Here is a 22,724-nt window from a genome sequence, read left to right on the forward strand (position 1 = left end):
CTGTGAGATAACAATTGTATGTTAAGCTTTGAAGTTTATGGCAAGATTGTCATGCAGCAATAGATAATACGTAGGCAAGCGATGGGGGTGGCTTGGACCAGGGAGTTGGGGGAGTTGTGGAGGTGGACGAAGGCATCCAAGTCTAGTGTACTTTGAAGGACTTGCTGATGGATTGCTTGTGGAAGTAGCTTAGAGTTTTGTGATGCCTCTGTGCAAGGGAATGTGCTACATTTTGCAAAAAATCATTTTATTCATCCGTCACCCTTATCCTTAGCATTGGGTGATATCTGTTTCACACATGAAGAAAGTTCAGCCAAAGAACTTGGCCAGTCTCTTGTCTAATAGGTGACAGGCCGATTCTGGGGACTCCAAGTTTAAACACAGTACTCTCTGTTTCCTGGGGAAACCCTGAAAGTTTGCAGGAGGCATTCGCTATACCCACTCTTTGTCCAGGCTGAGCAACAGCCAGGCAGGAATGGGCCAGTGCTGGCACCAGTGGCTTCTGCCTCCTTCTTCTCTGCAGAAAAGAAGTCACTTAACTTTGTTGATCTCCTTCTGTAACCCTTGCTATTCAGGAATAGAAGAGGGGACTCTCACTGTTCCATTCTTGCTTTAGTTTTACTCCCAGGTCCCTGATCCCTGGGCATAGAAATCAGACAGCCCCAGATGCATCTTTTTCCTTCCCCATTGATCTTGACCTACATTTATGCTGTTATACACATCCATGCCTTTAATATTCTCATCGCTTCGAAACTGTTAAACTCCTAGGCATCCTTCAAGATCCAACTCAAATGGCTCTTTCATAAGTCCTTCCTCCTTTTTCCTACACAGAGCTAGTTCTTCTCTCTACTTAGTGCTTTGAACTCCCAAGAACATCTTCTGCACTTGGTAGCATCTGAGCCTCCTGTGCCTGGCACACACCTGGCACGTAGTGGGTGCTCAACCGACATTCTTGAGTGGATGAGAGAGTGAACAATACATGAAGCCCCTCCTACCTCCTCAGTCCTGGCTTTCTCCTGGCCTCTTTTCCCTAGCAGTGGGCCTGTTAGCCCTCTGAGGTAACAGAGCCCTGTGTATAGTGATCACCATGGCAACTCCAATGAACATCTGGGGGAGGGCCACTTCCCAGCAACCATCCATTGGTCTTTACCAGTAGTTCTGCAGCGGCGATCTGCACTCCTGGGCTTCAGCACACATCAGTGTGGTTCACGTGTTTCCTGCTGTTATGAAAGAGATTGGAGAGGTGAGGCAGAGACTTATGAAGGGCCAGGGTCCTTCCAGGACATGGGGTTTCATCTTCCTTTTCCCCATTCAGAGTTGCTTGTGAGTGAAGACTGCCCAGACTAGAACTACCTTCCCGCCCTCTTTGACCAAAGTTCTTGGGATCTCTCTCTCCAGGTCAGAAACTGGAAGTGAGTCCACACTTCTATTGTAGCCCGTCCAGACTGCTCTGGACTGGCGGTGCACGGGGACGTACAGAGCTGCTGTGGACACATCAGGTGGGTGGCTGGGGATGGGGGATGGGGATAGGAGGAGAATGACAACTTGAAGGAGCTAACTTGAACTTCACCTAGCTTGAAGATGTGCAACTTAATTTTAGCCCCACCTGGTGAAGTCCTGTGCCTTTTCTGAGCCTCATTTTCTCCATCTGTGAAAGAGGATACGTTAGTAGTGTCTCTGAACACCTTACTGGGTATTTGTGAAGACAGACTAATTTACCAGATGTGAGAATGCTTGACATAGAACTTGTGTTAGTTATCTCTTGCTGCACAACAGATCACCCCAAAACTTAATGGGCTTAAGACAACATTTACTCTCTCATAGTTTCTGTGAGTTGGGAGTACTGGTGGAGTGTTGGTGATTTTTCTGTCCTAGGGTCTCTCACAGGCTGCAATCAAAGTGTTGCTTGGAACCCATTCACATGGCAGGATCCAGCTCCTTTGGAGCTGTTGGCAAGAGGCCACTCTGAGTTCCTTGCCCTGTGGACTTCACCGTAAGGCAGCTCACAACAGGGAAACTGGCTTCCATGAGAGCAGATGAGCTGAGGAGAGCTGCAGAGAGTGTGTGAACAAGACAGAAGTCGTAGTCTCTTATAAGTTCATCATGGATGTGACATCCCTCATTTTTGCCACATTCCATTCATCACTAGGTCCAGTCCACACTAAAGGGGAGGGAATTATACCAAGAAACAGGATGATTAGGAGCCATGTCAACTGCCTACCACTGTCTGCCCTCTGGCCACCAATAATGTACATCCCTTCCACATGCAAAATACATTCATCCCCTCCTAAGATATTTAAAATTCTCATCCTATTAAAGCATCAGTTTAAAAGCTAGAATCTGGTCATATAAACCAGCTCCAGGTGTGGCTGAGGCTCCTCTAGTGTTGTTCCTTAAGTACAGCTTTTCAAATTCAATTCTTCTCCATCATAAATCTATGAAACTAAGTAATTTGCCCTGAACACACCTAACATACAATGATGTGATAGGCATAGGATAAGAGCTAGTGACATTCCTATTCAAAATTGAGGAAAATGGAGACATGGAGTCAATGGTCCATAGCAGTTTTGAAATTCAGCCACACAAATGTTGGACACTCCTTGGTTAGGTTTCAAGGCCTGGGAATAATTCTCCATGGCTCTCAGCTCTGCCTTCTGGACTCTTGCTTCCACTCTCTGACTCGTCTTTTTTATTTTTATTTTTTTTTCCAATGGTATCTTTTCATTTTGTACTGTCTCTATCCCTTTTACCCCAAGCTGCCGGCATTTTGCTGATGTTGTTTTCTCAACAGTAAAGCTTACAGGGGTTCACTCCACTGAACAAAACTCACACCCCTTTTTAACTGGGGCTCCTGTTGAGGAACCTTAAGCTTCCTAGAGGTCCTATAGTTCTGTTAAGAGGATACATCAGGCATATCGTTAATGTCTTTAAAGCACCGTTTGTGTGATGGAGTAATATCCTGATCCTTTGATCTTTCTGAAGTTTTAACAACAGGTCGCACAGTCACACTCTTGGGCACACTTTCCAGACAGTTTTCTGAAGCCATTTCTTAATTTTAGCATCTTTTTGGCAACTGGAGAGGATGAGACTTCAGAACCATTAGTTAGGTACTGGCATCTTTTTCTTTAACAGTCCCTTCTTCAATTCATCTCCTTCCTTTCACATTTCATTACAAGCAGCAAGAAGAAACTAAGTGGCAACTGCAATCTTTTGTTTGGAACTCTTTGGCTAGATGACTCAGTTCATTAGTCAGATAGCTGCAGATGACAGTGTCACTGTTTCTGCCACTACATAACAAGGGCCTTTCTTCTGCTATTTCTAGTAATATATTCTTCACTTCCATTTGGGCCCTCACTGGCAGCTTCTTCCAACTCCAGATTTGTGCTTAAAAAAAAAAAAATCTGTTTAAGGTGATTTAGGCTTTTCCTATCATGCTTCTCAAAATCCTTAAAGACTCTGAACACTGCTTGGTTCCAAATTCAGTCCAACATTTTTAAGTATTAATTACAGCAACACCCCACTCTTAGTACCAAAATATGTATCAGCTATGTATTGTCATATAACAAATGACCATAAAGCTTAGAAGCTTGACACTGCATGTTTAAAACAGTACAAATTTATGATCTCAGAGTTTATAGGGGTCAGGATCCTGACTTGGCTGGGTCCTCTGGCCCAGGGTATCCCACAGGCTGTAACAAAAGTGTCATCTAGGCTGTGTTCTCATATCAAGGCTCAACTGGGGAACAATCCACTTTCAAGCTCACTCAGGTGCCAGGATTCATTCAGTTCTTTAAAGACTGTTGGACTCAGGGCTTCTATTTATTCCTTATGAGCTTTTGGCCAGAAGCCACCCTCAGTTTCTTGCCGCATGTGCTGCTCCACAGGGCAATTCAAAACATGGCATTTGCTGTCATCAGAATGAGCAAACCAAGGAGAGCCAGGGAAAGAGTGCAAACAAAACCAAAGTCATGGGCTGGGTGCAGTGGCTCATGCTGGTAATCCCAGCACTTTGGGAGGCTGAAGCAGACGGATCATGAGATCAGGAGATCTAGACCATCCTAGCTAACACAGTGAAACCCTGTCTCTACTAAAAATACAAAAAAAATTACCCGGACATGTTGGCGTATGCCTGTAGTCCCAGCTACTACAGAGGCTGAGGCAGGAGAATAGCTTGAACCCAGGAGGCGGAGGTTGCAGTGAGCCGAGATTGTGCCACACTGCACTCCAGCCTGGGAGACAGAGTGAGACTCTGCCTCAAAAACAAACAAACAAACAAACAAACACCTGAAGTCACTAATATAATCTTGGAAGTGACATCTCACCAGTTTTGTCATATCTTTTTTGACCAGAAGCAAGTCACTAGGCCCAGCCTACACTCAAGGTGGGGTGGGATCATACAATATGTGACTATCAGAAGGGTAGGATTATTGCAAGTTATATCAGAAGTTTCACAATCATCAAACAATGATTAAGTGTCCAAATTAATAGAGTGTTTTCCTTGGCGGTTTTTTTGAGAATAAAATTGACCTGTTTTTGAGCTTACCAGGAAAACAACTTACAGGATGATCTTAGATTCACTCTGCCTCTTCGAGTCTCAGTCCTCAAAAATCCCTTCCAGATCTGACTTGTGTCTATTCCTCCCTTATTACAAAGACACTTACCTTGTAGTAGTGTCTTTAGGGCCAGATTTGATTTATACTACAAAATTCACAAAAACCTGGGAGTGGTGGGAGCGGTGGAGGGACAACCCACATGGAATAAAAGAAGAGAACATAAATAAGAAAAAGAGGCCAGACATGGTGGCTGTAAGCCCAGCACTTCAGGAGGCCGAGGCAGGTGGATCACTTGAGGCCAGGAGTTAGAGATCAGCTTGACCAACATGGTAAAACGCCATCTCCACTAAAAATACAAAAAATTAGCCAGGCATGGTGGCGCACACCTGTAATCCTAGCTACTCGGGAGGCTGAGGTGGGAGAATTGCTTGAACTCGGGAGGCGGAGCTTGCACTTGCAGTGAGCCGAGATGGAGCCACTGCACTCCAGCCCGGGTGACAGAGTGAGACCCTGTCTCAAAAAAAAAAAAAAAAAAAAAAAAAATCACATAAGAAAACAAAACACAAGCACGAAAGCTACAGAGGCTTTTGAAGCTACCCCTCTAATTTGAATCAAAGGCCTTAGGGAGAAGACTGAGTTTACAACAGAGCAAAGTGTGGGTTCCTGCTCTTGGCTCTTCTTCATGGTGGCTAAGCTGCTTCCCTTCCCTGACCACGAATGACCAGTCAGCAAATGGATACAATCCTATTTGCAGGAAGACAAATGGTTGCCAGGCTGGGGGCCGGGGCAATGGGCTTCACAGCCAGGGGTCTGCTAGGGTCTCCTAGGGTGGTGGTGATAGGGGAGAAGAGGAGGAGGAGATGAAGAGATGATGAAGGAGTAAAAGGAGCCCAGGGTCCCAAGGCTACTTGAGAAAGGCCTTTGAGGAATGGTGGGGTGGGGTGGGGGTGGCCAGGGCTTTTCAGAGAGGGCAGAGGCTGCATAAGTCCAGGAGGCAGCCCCTGGGCCAGGGGTGATGAGTAATGAGGCAGAGGTTCCGTGGGTCTGGGCAGTGCCAGAGGGCACCAGGAACAGCTTAAGAACCTCTGATCAGGGGTGGGCAGACAGCCACAGGCCTTCCTGTTCAGCTCCCAGCTCATCCTTGTTCACAGAGACTCTGTGTGTCATCTGAGATGATGGAATGTGGTGCTTTGTTTACAGGACTAAGCTTGGAATTACCTGTCCCACAGCAAGAGGCTATGGAGCTGGGCCACCGAGCAGGTAAGACGGGCAGACCAGGGATGTGCTGAATGCACATCCAGGCTTCTGGAGGGACTCCCTGGGGCAGCAGGGCACAGGCCCTTTCTCCTCCCCTGCCGTCTTGCGTTGGCCGCCAGACCCACCATCGGCCCTGGCTTCCTAGGGTGCATTCTGTTGGAAGACAGAAGGAAAAAGAAGGGATTGGTATTGTTGAGCCCTCCCATCCTGCCGTGTGTAGGGATTATTCACCCCGATATGGTCCCCATCCTGAGGGGATGACTCAGGTGGTCTGAGTCTTGTGTGCACCAGAAGGGCAGGGCTGTGGGGGAACATGGTGAGGGGTCTGGCCTTGGTGGGTGGGAGGTACATACGGGGTCACACGTGAGCCAAGACCAGGGTTAGTGTAAAGCCCAAGGGGTGGAGGGGAGTGTTCCAGGCAGGAGGAACAGCTCAGGCAAAGGCCTGGAAGGGAGAGAGGTCTGGCACTTTCAAGGAGTCCTGAGAGCAGGGACTCTGCCCTGAGGACAAGAGGAAAGATTTCAATGCAGGTGCGGGACGGAGTCAGGCCTGCTCTGAGAAGGGTCCCCGGGGGTGAGTGGAGGGTGGCTGGGGCTGGCAGGTGGGATGGGGCGAAGAGAGTCCAGTGAGTTGGGGCAGCGCTCCTCCTAAAATCTTCCTCCAATGTCGTGAATGCCCACGGGCCTTGTTAGACACTCAGATTCCAGATTCAGGGCCTTTCTGATGTAGCAGCTCTGAGAGGGGCCCAGGAATCTGTATTTTTAATGAACGTCCAGGGAATCCTGATACATAGCCACATTTAGATAAACTCTGCAGACTAATCATTTGATCTTCATAATAGCAAATGAAGCAGGGTTCACTCTGCCCGTTTTACAGCTGAATGAATGGAGTAGAGGAAAGGTGTCAATGAGACTCTTGAAATGGCAGAGCAGGTCTTCATTCATTCATGCATGCATCCATTCATTCATTCAACAGATATTCAACACTGACAGGATAGGGGTTGGCCTGTTCAGCTTACTGTTGTGTCCCCGTCGCCTGGCATAGCACCTGACACGTAGTTGGGTCTTGCTCAGTTGATGAGTTGGTGAATATCCTGGCTCTCCAGGTCAGAGACATAAGACATATTTGGGCCATAAACGTGCCCATAATCCCAAAGGGTAGGCTGAGGGTGAGCTGGCAATGGCGACAGCACGTGCTGATAGAGGAGGCAGTGCAGGACTGGCTGTCCTGATCCAGGAGGAGCCCATCCCTGCCCTGGGCCCTCAGTCCACCCAGGAGCAGGGGGAGGGGGCTGAGGTTGACCAGATGGGTGGTCTTCCCGCTCTCTGCCTCCGCTCTTTTGAGGAGGGTCATCATGCCCGTCCATCCTGACAGTCCAGCTGTCTCCGGAGGTGCCCCTCTGCTTGGCTGCCTGCTGGTTGGGGCACAGCCCAGTACAGGAAGAAGGAAGTCTGGTCTTGGGGAACAGGTTTTCCCTCTGCCTGTCGTGTAGGTGACAAAGAGCCATGACAAAGGCACCAAGCGGAAGGAAGATGAGGAGAAAGTGGGCAGGGAAGCAGAGAAACCTCAGGTCTCCATCTCCCACTGCCCTGGGGAAGGGTCTGCAGTCCCCCGAGGGGTAGGCGAGAAGGGCCCTCCCCTACCTCCATCACTTGTGACAACAGAGCAGGGATCCGTGGGAGTGAAATAAAAACCACAGTGGCTGCCAAAGCCTGATGTCTGCAGCATCCTTCTCTGAGAAACTAAACTGGGCCCATCTGAATGTTCCCCAGTGGGGTGGTGGTGGAGGCCTGCAGGGCTCCAAAGGGAAGTTAGGGCTGTCTCCACTACCTTGAGTAGATCCCCAAGGCAGGGTGGTGCATTGAACAGCAAGTTACAAAGCAACACACTACTCTGGTCTCATTCAAACACAAAAGCGAAACAAAGTTATGTACTTTTTTTTTTTTTTTTTGAGGTGGAGTCTCCCTCTGTTGCCCAGGCTGGAGTGCAGTGGTGTGATCTCAGCTTAATGCAACCTCCGCCTCCTGGGTTCAAGCAATACTCCTGTCTCCGTAGCTGGGATTACAGGTGCACGCCACCACACCCACCTAATTTTTGTATTTTTAGCAGAGGCAGGGTTTCACCATGTTGGCCAAGCTGATCTCGAACTCCTAACCTCAAGTGATCTGACCACCCTGGCCTCCCAAAGTGCTGGCGTGAGCCACCATGTACAGGCATGTCATTAATGACTCTTACAGGTATGAGGCCCTTAATGACCACTTACAGGTGTGAGTCACTGTCATGCACGTGAAGAGACCAGCAAACAGGCTTTGTGTGAGCAATAAAGTTTTTTAATCACCTGGGTGCAGGCGGGCTGAGTCCGAAAAGAGAGTCAGCAAAGGTGGGAAGAATATTACGAAGTACCTTCCTAAGGGCGGGCGAGGATATTACAAAGGACCTTCTCAAGGGTGGGGAGGGCGTATCCTACAAAGTACATTCGCAAGGGCGGGGGAACATCACAAAGTACATTATCGCAAGGGCCAGGAGGCTGTATCGTCACAAAGTCAATTGATCAGTTAGGGCAGGGCAGGAACAAATCGCAATGGTAGAATGTCGTTAGTTAAGGCAGGAACTGGCTATTTTCGCATCTTTTGTGGATCTTCAGTTGCTTCAGGCCGTCTGGATGTATACCCACAGGCCACAGGGGATATGCTGGCTTAGCTTGGGCTCAGAGGCCTGACAGCCACCATGCCCAGCCCCTGTGTATCTTTTAAGAGGACTGGAGGACTCATCTTGAGGTTTTGGAGGGAAGACCACCAAACACATTTACAGCTGTAATCTGGGGTGGAGGATGGGGCCAGGCTGTGAGGCCGAGAGCAAGAGACCCAGAGGAGTGGAGGCCGTGGGCAGGGACATGGGAGACAGGGAGAGGTGGGGAGGAGAGAGCCTGGGAGGTGAGTGGGATGGTGCCACTTCTCAGCCCTGGCGAAGGGAGGAGGTAGGTATTGGGGAGCAGCCTTGCATTGGAGGCAAAGTCTGCGAGTCCCATCCAGCTCCAGTACTTCCCAGGCATGTGGCTTGGCCCCAGGAACGCCTCTGCCAGTGCCACTGCTGCCAGATTCTCACTGCGGAGAGTAAGGGGGAGGTTTCAAGATGGAAAAGTGGGGAAAGGAACTATCCAAATGGAGCCAGGGGCATGCAAGTGCAGACAGGCCAAGTCCCTTGCTTAGGGTCACACAGCTAGGCCTCAAGGCGGGACACGCTTGGCGGGGTAGCCCTTGTTGCCCCAGGCAATGTGGACTAACCCTGCCCATGGGAGGCATGGCAGGCTGACCTGTCTTCTCCCTTTGTGTCTCCTAATTTCCCACCCATGCCTCTGGTCCCTCTCCCCTTCTCTGGCTCCGGAGTTCTGGGGCTCTGTGCCTGTCTGTTCCCCCTCCTCACCCCCATCTCTGCCCCTCTCCCCATCCTCTACTTTCTGCCCTTGTCTGCGTGTCTCTCTCCCTCCCCCTCTGTTTCTCTTTGTCCTGTTCAGGTACAACCTCTTTGACCAAGGCCCACCTGAACGACAAGGAGGGCCAGCAGAACTTGGACCCCTGGAAAACGACCTGCAGTTCCTTGGACACCTCCAAGTTCAAGAACCAGGGTCTGTCGCCACCACAGCCCCTGCCCCGGAGAGCCAGCACTCAAGGCAGCTCCCTAGGACAGTGCCAGTCGAAGGAGATTCCTCCTCCACCTCCGACTGCTGCCAGAAGGGATTCTCTGGGGATGGACCCACAGTCCAGGTCCCTGAAGAACGGGGGCTCTCGATCCTCCTCAAGAGAGAACAGGGCCACCTCGGGAGAGGGGGCTCAGCCGTGCCAGGGGACGGATGACGTTCCCAGCTTGGGGGCCCAGGACCAGAGGAGCACACCCACGAACCAGAAGGGCAGCATCATTCCTAATAACATTCGCCACAAGTTTGGGAGCAACGTGGTGGACGAGCTGGTCTCCGAGGAGCAGGTGTCACAGCAGGGGCCAGGAGGGTGATGCAGAGTCTTAAAATGAGGACACAAGATAAACTCACTCTTGAGTACAGAGTCCCTATAATAATAACACTAGAAAGCAGTATCTCCTGAGCACCTGCTGTGTGCCAGGCACTGTGCACTCTTTACACTTCACATATAACAGGCTGTTACATCTTCCCAGCAACCCATGAGGAAGGTACTATTATTCTCCTCATTTTATGGTTAAGGAGCCCGAGGTTTAGAGGGGTTAAGTCAGTCAACCAAATTCACCCAATTGTGTGAGACGAGGGTGCAAACTGGGTCGGCAGGTTCTGGAACTCTGGCCCTTAATGACTTTGCAGTTAAAAGCCTTTTGTGTGAATTGGATGTTTTCCATTTGAACAAGTCTCCCAAAGAAGACAGCATTTAGTGGATGGATAGCATTTACTGGGAATCGGAAGACTTGGATTTGAATCCTGGACCTACTCCTAAATGCTGGGTGACTTTGGATAAGTTACTTACCCTCTCTGGGCTTCAGTCTCCACATCTGTAAAGCAAGGCAGTTGGACTAGGTCAGGCTGACAAATACACAGTGTGTATATCACAACCCTCCCAGCCTGCATTCATGGCAGACATCGCTAGTCGATGCCAGCACTCTTTTCCACCCGATATAGCATTCCAGGCAGTCACTACGAATCAACTGAAACTTAAGATAAAATTCATTTACCATTTTTGGCCAAATGCTGTGTTCTTTCTGCCCTGGCATTCTGAGACATACTTTCAAAGCCAGCATCTCAACCCTCATAGCAACTGCATTGTGTGGAGGGTCAGGCAGGAGTTACTGCTTCATTTTTAACAGATGGTATAACCAAGTCCCAAGGAGGGGCTTGGGTCACAAAAGCTGGGGGTCAGGCTTCTCCCAGGCTACCCTTCCACTCTGTCATCTTAAAGTGCGGTGACCCCACCACCAGCAAGTCTGGAAGGTCACAATCTTGACATGTTCTGCCCCACTTGGAGGAACTTGTCCCAATTTGAGGTTGACTCTATGGCCACTACCTCTCACCACCCTGCCCAGCCTTGGGACATGTCCTTTTTTTCTTCAGCCACCATTGTCCCTGGCTGGAATCAAGAAATCTGTGTTTTCTGCCCACCTGTAACTTATGTCACAAGTGTCATTGAGCCAGCAAGTGTCAGAGCTGGAAGCCACTTCAAAGAGCATCCAGTTCCACCCTGCCTTCACATTTTACATGTAGGGAAACTGAGGCCTAGAGCGGAGAAGAGGCTTGCCGAAGTCAGCAGCTGATATATTGCAGAATTGGAACTCAAACCCAGGTGTTCTGCCCCTGGGCCTGGGCTCAGCTTCTCTGCGTGTCAGTTTCCCTGTTGGTATGAAGAGGGAGTTGGCCTTGTTGAAAGCTAAGCACCCACCCAGAGCTGCCCTGCGTGATGCCTCAGTTGTAGGAGGCAAGCCAGGGCTCTGTGGCCTGCCAGCCATGTGAATTGGGTGATCTCGGGCCTCCAGAGGCCCGCTTTCCTCATTTATAAAATGGTGGGAAGAGTGGCACCCTATAGAGACCCCCCACCCCAGTGTTGCATGTAGCAGGTGCTTAATGCTTGGAAGAGGTTTTATGATCATTAACCTGATGCCCCCCACCCATGGCAGTGCAGCTGAGAGGGGTTGGGGCTGGGGCCTTTGTATACTCCAGCTCCCCAGCCCTGTGAACAGGTTGAGGGCTGCAGGCTGAAGGTGGGATCATGGTGGGGAGGGCAGGGTCAAGGGAGGAAGGGTTGGAGGGAGATATGGGGCTTGACACTGCTTTCCCATCCCCGGTCTGTTGTCCCTGCCTCTCTGCTCAGGCTCAAAGGGCTATTGATGAAGCCTTCGAGGGCCAGAAGAAGGCAAGCTCATGGCCCAGCAGGACCCCGAATCCTGTGGAAATCTCCTCCGTCTTCTCAGACTACTATGATCTCGGCTACAACATGCGGTCAAACTTGTTTCAAGGTCAAGTCAAAGGGGAAAAGGGTGGGACCGGGAACACCCATGGTCTCTCAGGCATGGGGCAGGGAAGGCCTTTACCCCAGGGCACATCTCCAAGGACACTTATTTCATGCCCATGTGTCCTCTATGTCAGCTTGCGAGTGCTGGGAGCATCCAGACCCCTGTCCTGGATGTGTGGATGATTCATCCCAGTTGGCAGTCAGCCCCTCACGCTCCCAGACACCTGTGGCCCCTTCCCTTCCTTTCCCTTCCCTTCCCTTCTCTTCCTTTCCTTTCCCTTCCTTTCCCTTCCTTTCCTTTCCTTTCCCATCCTTTCCCTTCCTTTCCCTCCCCTGCCCTCCCCTCCCCGCCTTCCCTTGTCTTCCCTTCCCCTCCCCTCCGCTCCCCTCCCCTCCCCTCCCTTCCCCTCCCCTCCCCTCCCCTCCCCTCCCTTCCCTTCTTGTGTTTTTTGAAGTCTCATCCTGTTGCCCAGGCTGGAGAGCAGTGGCACAGTCTTGGCTCGCTGAAATCTCCACCTCACACGCTCAAGCAAGCAATCCTCCCACCTCAGCCACAACCCTGCCCTGACAAGTAGCTGGGAGCACAGATGCATGCCACCATGCCTGGCTAATTTTTTTTTGTTTTGTTTTTTGTATTTTTGATAGAGACAAAGTTTCATCATGTTGCCCAGGCTGGTCTCAAACTCCTGGGCTCAAGTGATCCACCCACCTCGGCCTCCCAAAGTGCTGGGATTACAGGCGTGAGCCACTGTACCCTGCCCACCTCTGGTTCTTAATTTGCCAGTAGGAGGCCCAGGACTCAGTAGAAGACCCAGGACTGCTGCTCCCCACCCCCAGCCCCATCCCAGGAACCTTTGATCACAGTGACAATATCAAGTTTTTTTGGTTCAAAACTCAGCTCACTAGCTGGGTGTGACCTTAGGTGGGATCCTCAACCTCTCCAAACCTCCACTGCCTTCTCAGTACAGTGGAGATGATAATGAGAGTATGGCCCTCGCTGGGTCATTGGCAGGACTTTATGAAGTGCCACACGAAGGTGCTTGGCCAAGGCAAGTCGTGAGCACTCAGTAGCTGTCAGGCTATCATTTTTCTTCTCCAGAGCCTGGAGGTGGCGCTACCTGGGAAGACAGGAAGGGTGGGTTGGAGGATCTGACATTTACAGAGGGTTTCCATTGGGTCATTGTAGTTCTGTTTGGTTGGGATGAGGAGAGTGCTGTTAGCTCCATTTCACGGGCAGATTTCAGATCATTTGCGCTAGAACTTTTAGTAGTCTGCATTGTGTCTGGGACTCAAAGTCAGGTGTTCCTTTTGCCTCCACAGCCTCATAGTCTTTTCTTGACCACTAAGTCTCTTCCCTAGCTTTGATCCTGTTCCCAGGGTCTTCTAGATGGCTCAGATGCCCGTCACAGCACACAGGACTTCTCTCTGCCCCACATTCTGATTTGGCCTCATTGCAAAATGAGACTCTTTCTGGTGCGGCTCCTTCCTCTCTCCTCACTCCAGGCCCTCTCCAGTGTTCCCAGAGGCCTGACAAACCTCTTCCACCTGGCTCGGATCCCTGTCACCCGAGGAACCAGACACCCACTGGAAGCCTTTCTGGATTTTTCTTTGAGCTTGGAGAAGGGATGGTGCTGGGGGAGGAAAGCAAGAATACAGTTCTTTTTTTTTTTTTTTTTTTTTTTTTTGAGACGGAGTCTTGCTGTGTCACCCAGGCTGGAGTGCAATGGCCAGATCTCGGCTCACTGCAAGCTCCGCCTCCCGGGTTCACGCCATTCTCCTGCCTCAGCCTCCCGAGTAGCTGGGACTACAGGCACCTGCCACCTCGCCCGGCTAGGTTTTTTTTGTATTTTTTATTAGAGACGGGGTTTCACCGTGTTAGCCAGGATGGTCTCGATCTCCTGACCTCGTGATCCGCCCGTCTCGGCCTCCCAAAGTGCTGGGATTACAGGCTTGAGCCACCGCGCCCGGCCAAGAATACAGTTCTGCTTGCTCTCTGTTCTGGGCCTTCCAGATCCTGCCTTCCAGTTCTCTCTTTAACAAGTATCGGTCACCAAATAGCTATTCCATACAACTTTGTATGATAATGTCTACTTAAATGTAAAAGAATCTGTTTTTTAAAATGTCCATGTCCCATCATCCCACCTGGGAAGTAGAACTGTGCCAAGGATGTGCTGGAGCTCCTAGCAGCTTGAGCCAGCTCACAGGAGGCAATTGTTTCGCTGCACTGATTGGCACATAAATGCTGTCTTAAAATTGGCTATGCTAGTAGTATTTACACTCTGGAAATTGGCAAACACTACGAATCAGGGCTTCACCCTGCAGCACAGTACTGTCAGTGTGCCCATCCATCTGTCCCTCTCTGTCTCCACCCACCCGGGGTTAGCCTTTGCGCTTGCTGTTTGAGGTTGGTGAGACTGGTATGGCTGCACAAGAGTGAGGCAGAAGACATCAGAGGAAACACACTGGGTCGTGAAGCCTGCTGGAAGGTCTTTACTCGGAGTGAGATGAGAAACCAAGCCAGGGTTTTAAGCAGGAGAATGGTCCTGTTTGGCTCAGGTTAAAGGCTCACTCCAGTTGCTATGGGGAGAATGGACATAGGGAGCTGGGGCAGAAACAGGGAAACCGGTAGGAGGCAGCTGCAAAACTCCAGATGGGACAGATGATGGTGGCTTGGTCCTGGAAGCTGGGCTAGTGCACTGCACGATTCTGGAAGGCACCATTGTGCAATATAGCAGCTCAGGGAGGTAATGGTGAAGGTGGCCTGATGTAGTAGGATTCTGGATATTTGTATAAGGCAGAGAGAAGAGAATATGCTAATGAATAGATTTTGGGGTGAGATACAGGAATTAAGGTTGATTTCAACGTTTTTGACCTGAACGACTGGAAGGATGAGATGGCTATTTACTGAGTTGGAGAAGGTGCTGGGGGAGCAGGCTGAGGGACTCCTATCCTATGCTGAATCATAGAGATCATCTTTTATACAGTCTTCTAAAATATTTAGCTTTGCTTTTCACATTTAAGTCTTTAATCCACCTGGAGTTGATTTTTGTTTTTAGTATGAAGTAGGGATTCATTTTCTTTTCTTTTTTTTTTTTTTTTTTTTTTTTTTTTTGAGACAGAGTCTGGCTCTGCCGCCCAGGCTGGAGTGCAGTGGCCAGATCTCAGCTCACTGCAAGCTCCGCCTCCCGGGTTCACGCCATTCTCCTGCCTCAGCCTCCCGAGTAGTTGGGACTACAGGCGCCCGCCACCTCGCCCGGCTAGTTTTTTTTTGTATTTTTTAGCAGAGACGGGGTTTCACCGTGTTAGCCAGGATGGTCTCGATCTCCTGACCTCGTGATCCGCCCGTCTCGGCCTCCCAAAGTGCTGGGATTACAGGCTTGAGCCACCGCGCCCGGCCGGGATTCATTTTCAAAAACTGTAGACGGCTTTTGTGAGTTTTAGCCACTTAAGAAAGTAGTAAAACTAGGCTTGAGGAAACTTTCGGCAGCTTGCCCAGCTGTATAAAAAGTGAGATGATGAGCTTGGGCACTCCTTGGGCATCTATGTGCCCAGCCCTCAAAATAATGGAACAACAACAACAAAAATCTTTCCCTAGTAAGGATTCATTTTCAATTCCTTCTTTATGTGGATTACTGATTCCCTCAGCACCTTTCATTGAACAGGCTCATCTTTCCTCCCAGTGACCTGCAGTGGTACCTCTGTTATCCATCAGGTTTTGACACATGCATAGATCGGTTTCCAGGCTCTATTCTGTCCATTGGTCTAATATTACACTTTTAATCACTAAGATATTATAAGTGACCTGATATCTGGTCAGGCAATACTCCCACTACCACCCCTCCACCACCATCACCAGTTAATGTCTTAGGTTTCTAGGCCCTTTACTCTTCCATACAAATGTTATTAATATATGGAAATTTCCATGAAAAACCCTGTTGGGATTTTGTTTGGAAGTACGTTGAATCTACAGCTCAATTTAAGGGCTGTTGTCAGCTTTATAATGAATTTTCTAATATATGAATATGGTGTATACCTTCATTGATTTAAGTCTTCCTTTGATATCTCTCAGTAACATTTTGCAATTTTTTTTTCTATAAACATCATGCAGGGTTTTTTTTGTTAGACTTATTTAGGAGAATCTCTTTTTTTGCTGCTTATTGAAAATGATATATTTTTAAAATTCTATTTTCTAACTTTGCTTCTGATACTGTATATGTAAATGCAATTTTTTGTTTTTGTATATTAATCTTATATCCAGAAGCTTTATGCAGCTCACCAATTAATTCCAATAATTATTTATAGATTCTTTAGGAGTGCTTTGAATAGTAATAATGGCTACATTTATGCATTGTATCTAACATATGCCAGGTACTGGTCTAAATACTTTATACATGTATTTTATTCTCCACATGAATCCCATGTGGTAAATGCTACAATTCCCATTTTTTTTTCCAGATGAAAAAAATTGAGTCACGGAAAAGTTAAATAACTTAATTAAGGCTACACAGGTAGGAACGGTCAGAGTTGGGATTTAAACCCTGCCAGTCAGAGGCTAGAGTTTAAATTCTTAAACACTAGGCTTTTCTCACCTTTATATCAGCACCTGGCTGACCTTTCTAGGACAATGGTGTATATAAGCAGGAAAAACAGGCATCCTTATCTCCTTCTTGATTCTACCATTACACCATTAAATATAATATAGTCAGTTTTCACACTGCTGATAAAGACATACCTGAGGCTGGGTAATTTATAAAGAAAAAGAAGTTTAATAGACTCACAGTTCCACGTAGCTGGGGAGGCCTCACATCATGGCGGAAGATGAAAGGCACGTCTTACATGGTGGCCGACAAGACAGAATGAGAACCAAGTGAAAGGAGTTTCCTCTTATAAAACCATCAGATCTCATGAAATTTATTCACTACTATGAAAACAGCATGGGGGAAAATGGAGCTGGCTCTGGGTCTTAGTCTGGCTTTGGGTGTCCTGAGAGTTTAGTGAACTTCATGCGGGGAGAGTGTTGTCATGGCTGTGAGTCCTGGGTATATAGGCTTCCCACAGCCAGGCACCAGACAGGGCTGCGGGGGGACCATGTGGGATGGCCTGCAGGAATATGGCCAGGGTGAGTGGCCCTTTGTGTATTTTCTGCCTCCCAACTCACCGTGGCTCCAGCTTCAGAAGGAGGTCAGAGCAGAACACCCCTGTGGGCTAACATGAAGGTCCTCATGTGCTCCAGGCAGCAGGGCTGGGAGGGGAGAGTAGAGGGTGAGCCCATGGTAAGGACAAGCCAAGTACAAATCAAAGCCTGGACTGGGCTCACCTGGACATTGTGTCTTTGAGTCACAGAGCAGGCAGAATGGTAGCTTACGTCCTTCCATTTCCCTCTGTGTCCAGGTATCCAGGGATCCCCGAACCAGCTTACCAAGGATTTTTTTTTTTTTTTTTTTTTCCCACTTCTTTCCATTGTTGGAATTCTGATTTCCTCTATTTGGTGTCTTCCTCTTTCTTGGTTTGCTCTCTTGTCTTTGGGGTGGATTCAGTCTCCTAGCTTGATGTCATTGTCATTGGAGAACACAGCCCTGTAATGATGTAAATCCTTTGAAATTGTTCAGATTCACTTTAGAGCCCAGTAGATGGCGATTTTTGTAGATGATCTGTGTGTGCTTAAAAATAATCTCTCTGGGGGCCAGGCACAGAGGCTCATGCCTGTAATCCCAGCACTTTGGGAGGCCGAGGCAGGCAGATCACGAGGTCAGGAGATCGAGAACATCCTGGCCAACATGGTGAAACCCTATCTCTACTAAAAATACAAAAATTAGCTGGGTGTGGTGGCATGTGCCTGTAATCCCAGCTACTCAGGAGGCTGAGGCAAGAGAATTGCTTGAACCAGGGAGTCGGAGGTTGCAGTGAACCAAGATTGTGCCACTGCACTCCAGCCTGGTGACAGAGCAAGACTCTGTTTCAAATAAATAAATAAATAAATAAATAAATAATCTCTCGGGAGGCAGAGGCAGGCAGATCACGAGGTCAAGAGATCGAGATCATCCTGGCCAACATGGTGAAACCCCGTCTCTACTAAAAATACAAAAATCAGCTGGGCATGATGGTGCACGCCTGTAATACCAGCTACTCGGGAGGCTGAGGCAGAAGAATTGCTTGAACCAGGGAGGCGGAGGTTGTAGTGAGCCAAGATCGCGCCACTGTACTCCAGTCTGGTGACAGAGCAAGACTCCGTCTCAAAATAATAATAGTAATAATAATAATAATAATCTCTTGGGTAAGGGATTCTGCATTTGTCTAATAGAACAGGCTTGTTAATGATTTCCATGCAAATCTTCTAATCCTTATTAATATTCTTTGCTTGATCTATTAGTTACTAAAATATGTGTCTCTAAATCTTCCCCTATAATAGCAGCTTTGTCCATTTCTCCTGTGGCTCTGTCAATTTTGCCTTATCTATTTTGAAATTACCTCAATGTAGCAAGTTCAGAATCATTGCATTACCTTAATGAATTGCGGTTGTTTTTGTTTTTCATCATGCCTTTGCACTACAGTCTATTTTGCCTGATATAGTTAGACCAGATTGCTTTTAGTTAGTGTTTGCCTGGGTGTATCTTTTTCTGTTCTTCCACGTTTATCCTCTCTTTGTGTCCTTTTAAATATGCTTTCAATGATATATACCTGGAAAACATTTTCGGTAGTATCGTAATCTGGTTTTTAACGAATGGGTTTAATTTATTCATATTGATTCTCGTTACTGATATAGACTATTTGGATTTATTTCCATGATCTTATTTTGCGTTTTCTATTTGTGCTGCTTTTTCTTTGTGGCTTCTTTTTCTTTCTCTTTTTGGATTTGCATCAGCTTTCTTATTTTTCTCAATCTGATATTTGTTCTTTTCTACTCCTCTTATTCTTTGAGTGGTTACCTTTGACATGTTTATGTGCATAGTTAACAAATTATAAAGTTAATCTAGGCATTTGTGTTTTCCTGAACACTATAAGGTCCTTAGAAGGCTTTAACTTTGGCTGGGCACGGTGGCTCACACCTGTAATCCCAGCACTTTGGGAGGCCGAGGTGGGTGGATCACAAGGTCAAGAGATCGAGACCATCGTGGCTAACATGGTGAAACCCTGTCTCTACTAAAAATACAAAAATTAGCTGGGCGTGGTGGTGCACACCTATAGTCCCAGCTACTCAGGAGGCTGAGGCAGGAAAATCGCTTGAACCTGGGAGGCGGAGGCTGCAGTGAGCCGAGATCGAGCCACTGCACTCCAGCCTGGTGACAGAGCAAGACTCCGTCTAAAAAAATAATAACAAAATAAAATAAAATAACTTTAATTACTCTCCCGACCTCCACCTCAGCTTACATGTTATTATTTTATAGAATGTATATATATGTATATATAGAATATATATTATATATATATATATTTAGAGATTGGTTCTCGCTTTGTTTTTCAGACTGGTCTCAAACTCCTGGATTTAAATGATCCCTCTGCCTCAGACTTCCAAAGTACTGGGATTACAGGCATGAGCCACTGTTCCTCGCCTAGAATTAGACATAAGCAAAGTACTTTAAGCTGTGGAGCCTAGAGCCACAAGGTCTGGGTTTGAGTTCTAGATCTCATGTACCAGCTGTGTGACTTTAGACAAGTTACTTAACTTCTCTGTGCTTCAGTGACTTCAACAGTAAAATGGGCATAATAATTATATCTACTTCTTAAGAGTCATTGAGAAGATTCAATGGGTAGTTCATGTGAAGCTCCCATCATCGTCACCATTATTATATTATTCCATAAATTAGATGCTGATGCTGTTATTATAATGAACATATATTTAGATTTACTCTGTTTCCATTTTCTTTGCTTCCTATTCCTTCTTGTATCTCAGGCCTTCCTTCTGGGATCACTTTTTCTCTTCCTGAAGTATGTTTAGAAGGTATGTTTAGTGAGGTCTTGTTGCTGGTGAACTTTAGGCTCTGTTTCTCAGAAAAGTCTTATTTTGTCCTCCTTCTTGGAAGGTAGTTATATTATATATAGATTGCTGATTGTTTTCTATTAGTACTTTGATATTGATCCATTTTTTTCTGTCTTTGATGATTAATCAAATCAATTATTATTCTTTACAAGTAATTTTTCTTTTCTCCATGGCTACTTCTAACATCCTCTTGTTTCTGGTGTTCTGAATTTTACTTGGATGTACTTAGATAAGGAATTCCTTTGACTTACCCTGATTAGAGAATAATGATTCCTTTTTTTTTTTTTCCGAGATGGAGTCTTGCTCTGTTGCCCAGGCTGGTATGCAGTGGCACAATCTCGGTTCACTGCAAACTCCTCCTCCCAAGTTCAAGCGATTCTCCTGCCTCAGCCTCCCAAGTAGCTGGGATTACGGGCGCCTGCCCGGCTAATTTTTTTTGTATTTTTAGTAGAGACGGGGTTTCACCATATTGGCCAGGCTGGTGTCGAACTCCTGATCTCAAGTGATCTGCCTGCCTCCGCCTCCCAAAGTGCTGAGATTACAGGCGTGAGCCACCGCGCCAGGCCTATGATTCTTGAATCTAAGACTTCACATCTTTCAAGTCTGAAAAAATTTCACCCATCATCTTTTCAAATATTGTTTCTGTCCATTTTTTCTAGTCTCGCCTTTTAGAACTCCATTGAGATGTGTTTTGGGCATTCTCATTTAACCAGCATCTTAACGCCTCTTTCATGTTTTCCACATCTTTTTCTTTTCTTTTCTTTTCTTTTTTTAATTGAGACAGAGTTTTGCTCTTGTTGCCCGGGCTGGAGTGCAGTGGCATGATCTCGAGTCACTGCAACCTCCGCCTCCCGGGTTCAAGCGACTCTCCTGCCTCAGCCTCCCAAGTAGCTGGGATCACAGGCATGCACCACCATGCCCAGCTAATTTTTGTATTTTCAGTAGAGACAGGGCTTCCCCATGTTGATCAGCCTGGTCTCGAACTCTGGACCTCAGGTGATCCACCCGCCTCGGCCTCTCAAAGTGCTGGGATTACAGGCATGAGCCACCACGCCCAGCCCACATCTTTTTTTTTTCTTTATATTGCATCCTAATACTAATTTCTTCAGGTGTATCTTCCAGTTTACCATTTTCTCTCAGCTGTATTTGATCTGCTATTTTACCTGTTAATTGAATTTCTTTTTAAACTTTTATGATGGCAATTTTCAAGCTTATGGAAAAGAAGAGAACTTAGTTTATGAATAGATGTTGCTCATGCCACCCAGCCTCAACAGTGATGAATATATAGCCGATCTTGTCTCATCTTTTCTCCCACCCATCCGCTCCCATCCAAGATTATTTCAAAGCAAGTTCCAGGCATCTTATTATCCATGAAGTTTAATTTTTTCAATTATTACGTTTCATTTCTGAAATTCCGTTTGCTTCTCTTACTAATCTATCTGCTCTTTCTGGATGGTTTCTTATTCTTTCCTTATATTTTTATTCTCTTTTTTATGGTTTCAATCATTAAATACACTTATTTTGTATTCTGTATCTGATCATTCAAATCTTTGCTAATTTGGGAGATTTTGTCCTTTGGTGTTTCTGCTGACTCTTGATCATTGTAACGTATTTGCTTGTGCATGTTTGAATTTTGAATATAGAGATGTTTTCTTAAGTTACAGGTATTAGTTGTCACTTGCTAGATGTCCTGATGAATGTCCAACAATTTTGTCTTCCCAGCCATGCAAAAAAAATCTCATTTCTTGGTATAGCTGAAGACACTGAAGCTCAGAGAGGTTAAACATTTCTCTGAGGCCATACTATCTGTAAATAATGGAGTTTGGGTTTGAACCCAAATGGCTTTACTTTGAAACCCTTCCCACTCCCCTTCCCTTCTGCAATTTACCATCTGTAAAGGAAACTGACACCCAATATAAACTATGGAGTACCCGACTGCCACTGAATTGGGCACTCGGGGTTTCTTCATGGCATTCCACAGGGGCTGCTGAGGAGACAAAGAGCCTCATGAAGGCTTCCTACACACCAGAGGTCATTGAGAAATCAGTTAGGGACTTAGAACACTGGCATGGCAGAAAGACGGATGATCTGGGTAAGTGAGGAGCTGCGGGTGATGGGAGGCAAGGACTGTCCTCCACAGGCAGGGTGTGTTGGCTCTAAGGTTCAGAGAGAAATCAGAGCAGGAGACAGAGCCAGGGGTGGACTTGGAAGAGGTATGAGTCATCCCTGGGGTCTGGGCACTCCAGAGACTGCTGGATGATCTAATCTGTGCTGGCTCCTCTCCTGCTCTCTGTAGGACGGTGGCACCGGAAAAATGCTATGAATCTGAACTTGCAGAAAGCACTGGAAGAGAAATATGGAGAAAACAGCAAATCCAAGAGCTCAAAGTACTAGATTTGACACAGTAGAGGTGTCTTGTACTCAAATAAAGTGCTAACAATAAGGAAAGGCTCAGGTCTGAGTCCTTCTGTGCTTGGTGACTTTCATCACATTTGAGTGGAAGCCCATGTATCGTGTTGGAGAGACCAACTAGGGGAAGATAGAAGCCCTGAAGGCCCAAACTATTCCCTAGTCCTCCCTCCTGCACATGCGTGCACACACACGCACTTTCATCTGTTATCCCAGGAAAGGACATGAGAGCTGGGCATGACTCTGTCTCAAGCCCAGGGTTCCTGGCTTCTCCTACATGCCCTATGTGAGGGGGGTCCTATAGTGGGCACTGCTCGATCTTACCCTACATGCTCTTCCTAGAAGATGCCAATTATTTCCAGACATCCATTCCTCCCGGACATGAGACATGGGCTTCAGAGGAATTGGCCACACACATTTCCTCCAATCTAGTGGTGGATTTGATTGGTCTCATGGTAATTCTTAACTCCTACCCCCAACCCCACCTCTTGCACATGATTGGTTCAGTCATGCACATGTGACTCAATTTGAGCCAATAAGATGCAAAGAAATGTGTGGATGTGA

General features: G+C 47.2%; 1 protein-coding gene across 1 annotated transcript; it reads left to right on the plus strand.

Moving 5' to 3' along the window:
- The first annotated feature begins 1,148 nt into the window (after positions 1–1,148).
- Positions 1,149–22,194, plus strand: CIMIP4 (ciliary microtubule inner protein 4). The gene is made up of 7 exons (XM_005567393.4): positions 1,149–1,243; positions 1,399–1,499; positions 5,754–5,813; positions 9,325–9,791; positions 11,633–11,777; positions 21,733–21,843; positions 22,048–22,194. Exons 3-7 carry the CDS (start codon positions 5,792–5,794, stop codon positions 22,143–22,145), a joined length of 843 nt encoding a protein of 280 aa, XP_005567450.3. The 5' UTR covers positions 1,149–1,243; positions 1,399–1,499; positions 5,754–5,791; the 3' UTR covers positions 22,146–22,194.
- The last annotated feature ends 530 nt before the right edge of the window (positions 22,195–22,724 follow it).

The sequence above is a fragment of the Macaca fascicularis genome, chromosome 10, assembly GCF_037993035.2.
Source record: "Macaca fascicularis isolate 582-1 chromosome 10, T2T-MFA8v1.1".
In the NCBI taxonomy this organism is placed as follows: domain Eukaryota; kingdom Metazoa; phylum Chordata; class Mammalia; order Primates; family Cercopithecidae; genus Macaca; species Macaca fascicularis.

What these genes read in the sequence shown, in the direction of transcription:
- CIMIP4 (XM_005567393.4), top strand. Translation starts at nt 5,792, where the DNA reads ATGGAGCTGGGCCACCGAGCAG. An exon ending in GCGGTCAAACTTGTTTCAAG is followed by an intron (nt 11,778 to 21,732) that starts GTCAAGTCAAAG and finishes GGCATTCCACAG; the next exon opens with GGGCTGCTGAGGAGACAAAG. An exon ending in CAGAAAGACGGATGATCTGG is followed by an intron (nt 21,844 to 22,047) that starts GTAAGTGAGGAG and finishes TGCTCTCTGTAG; the next exon opens with GACGGTGGCACCGGAAAAAT.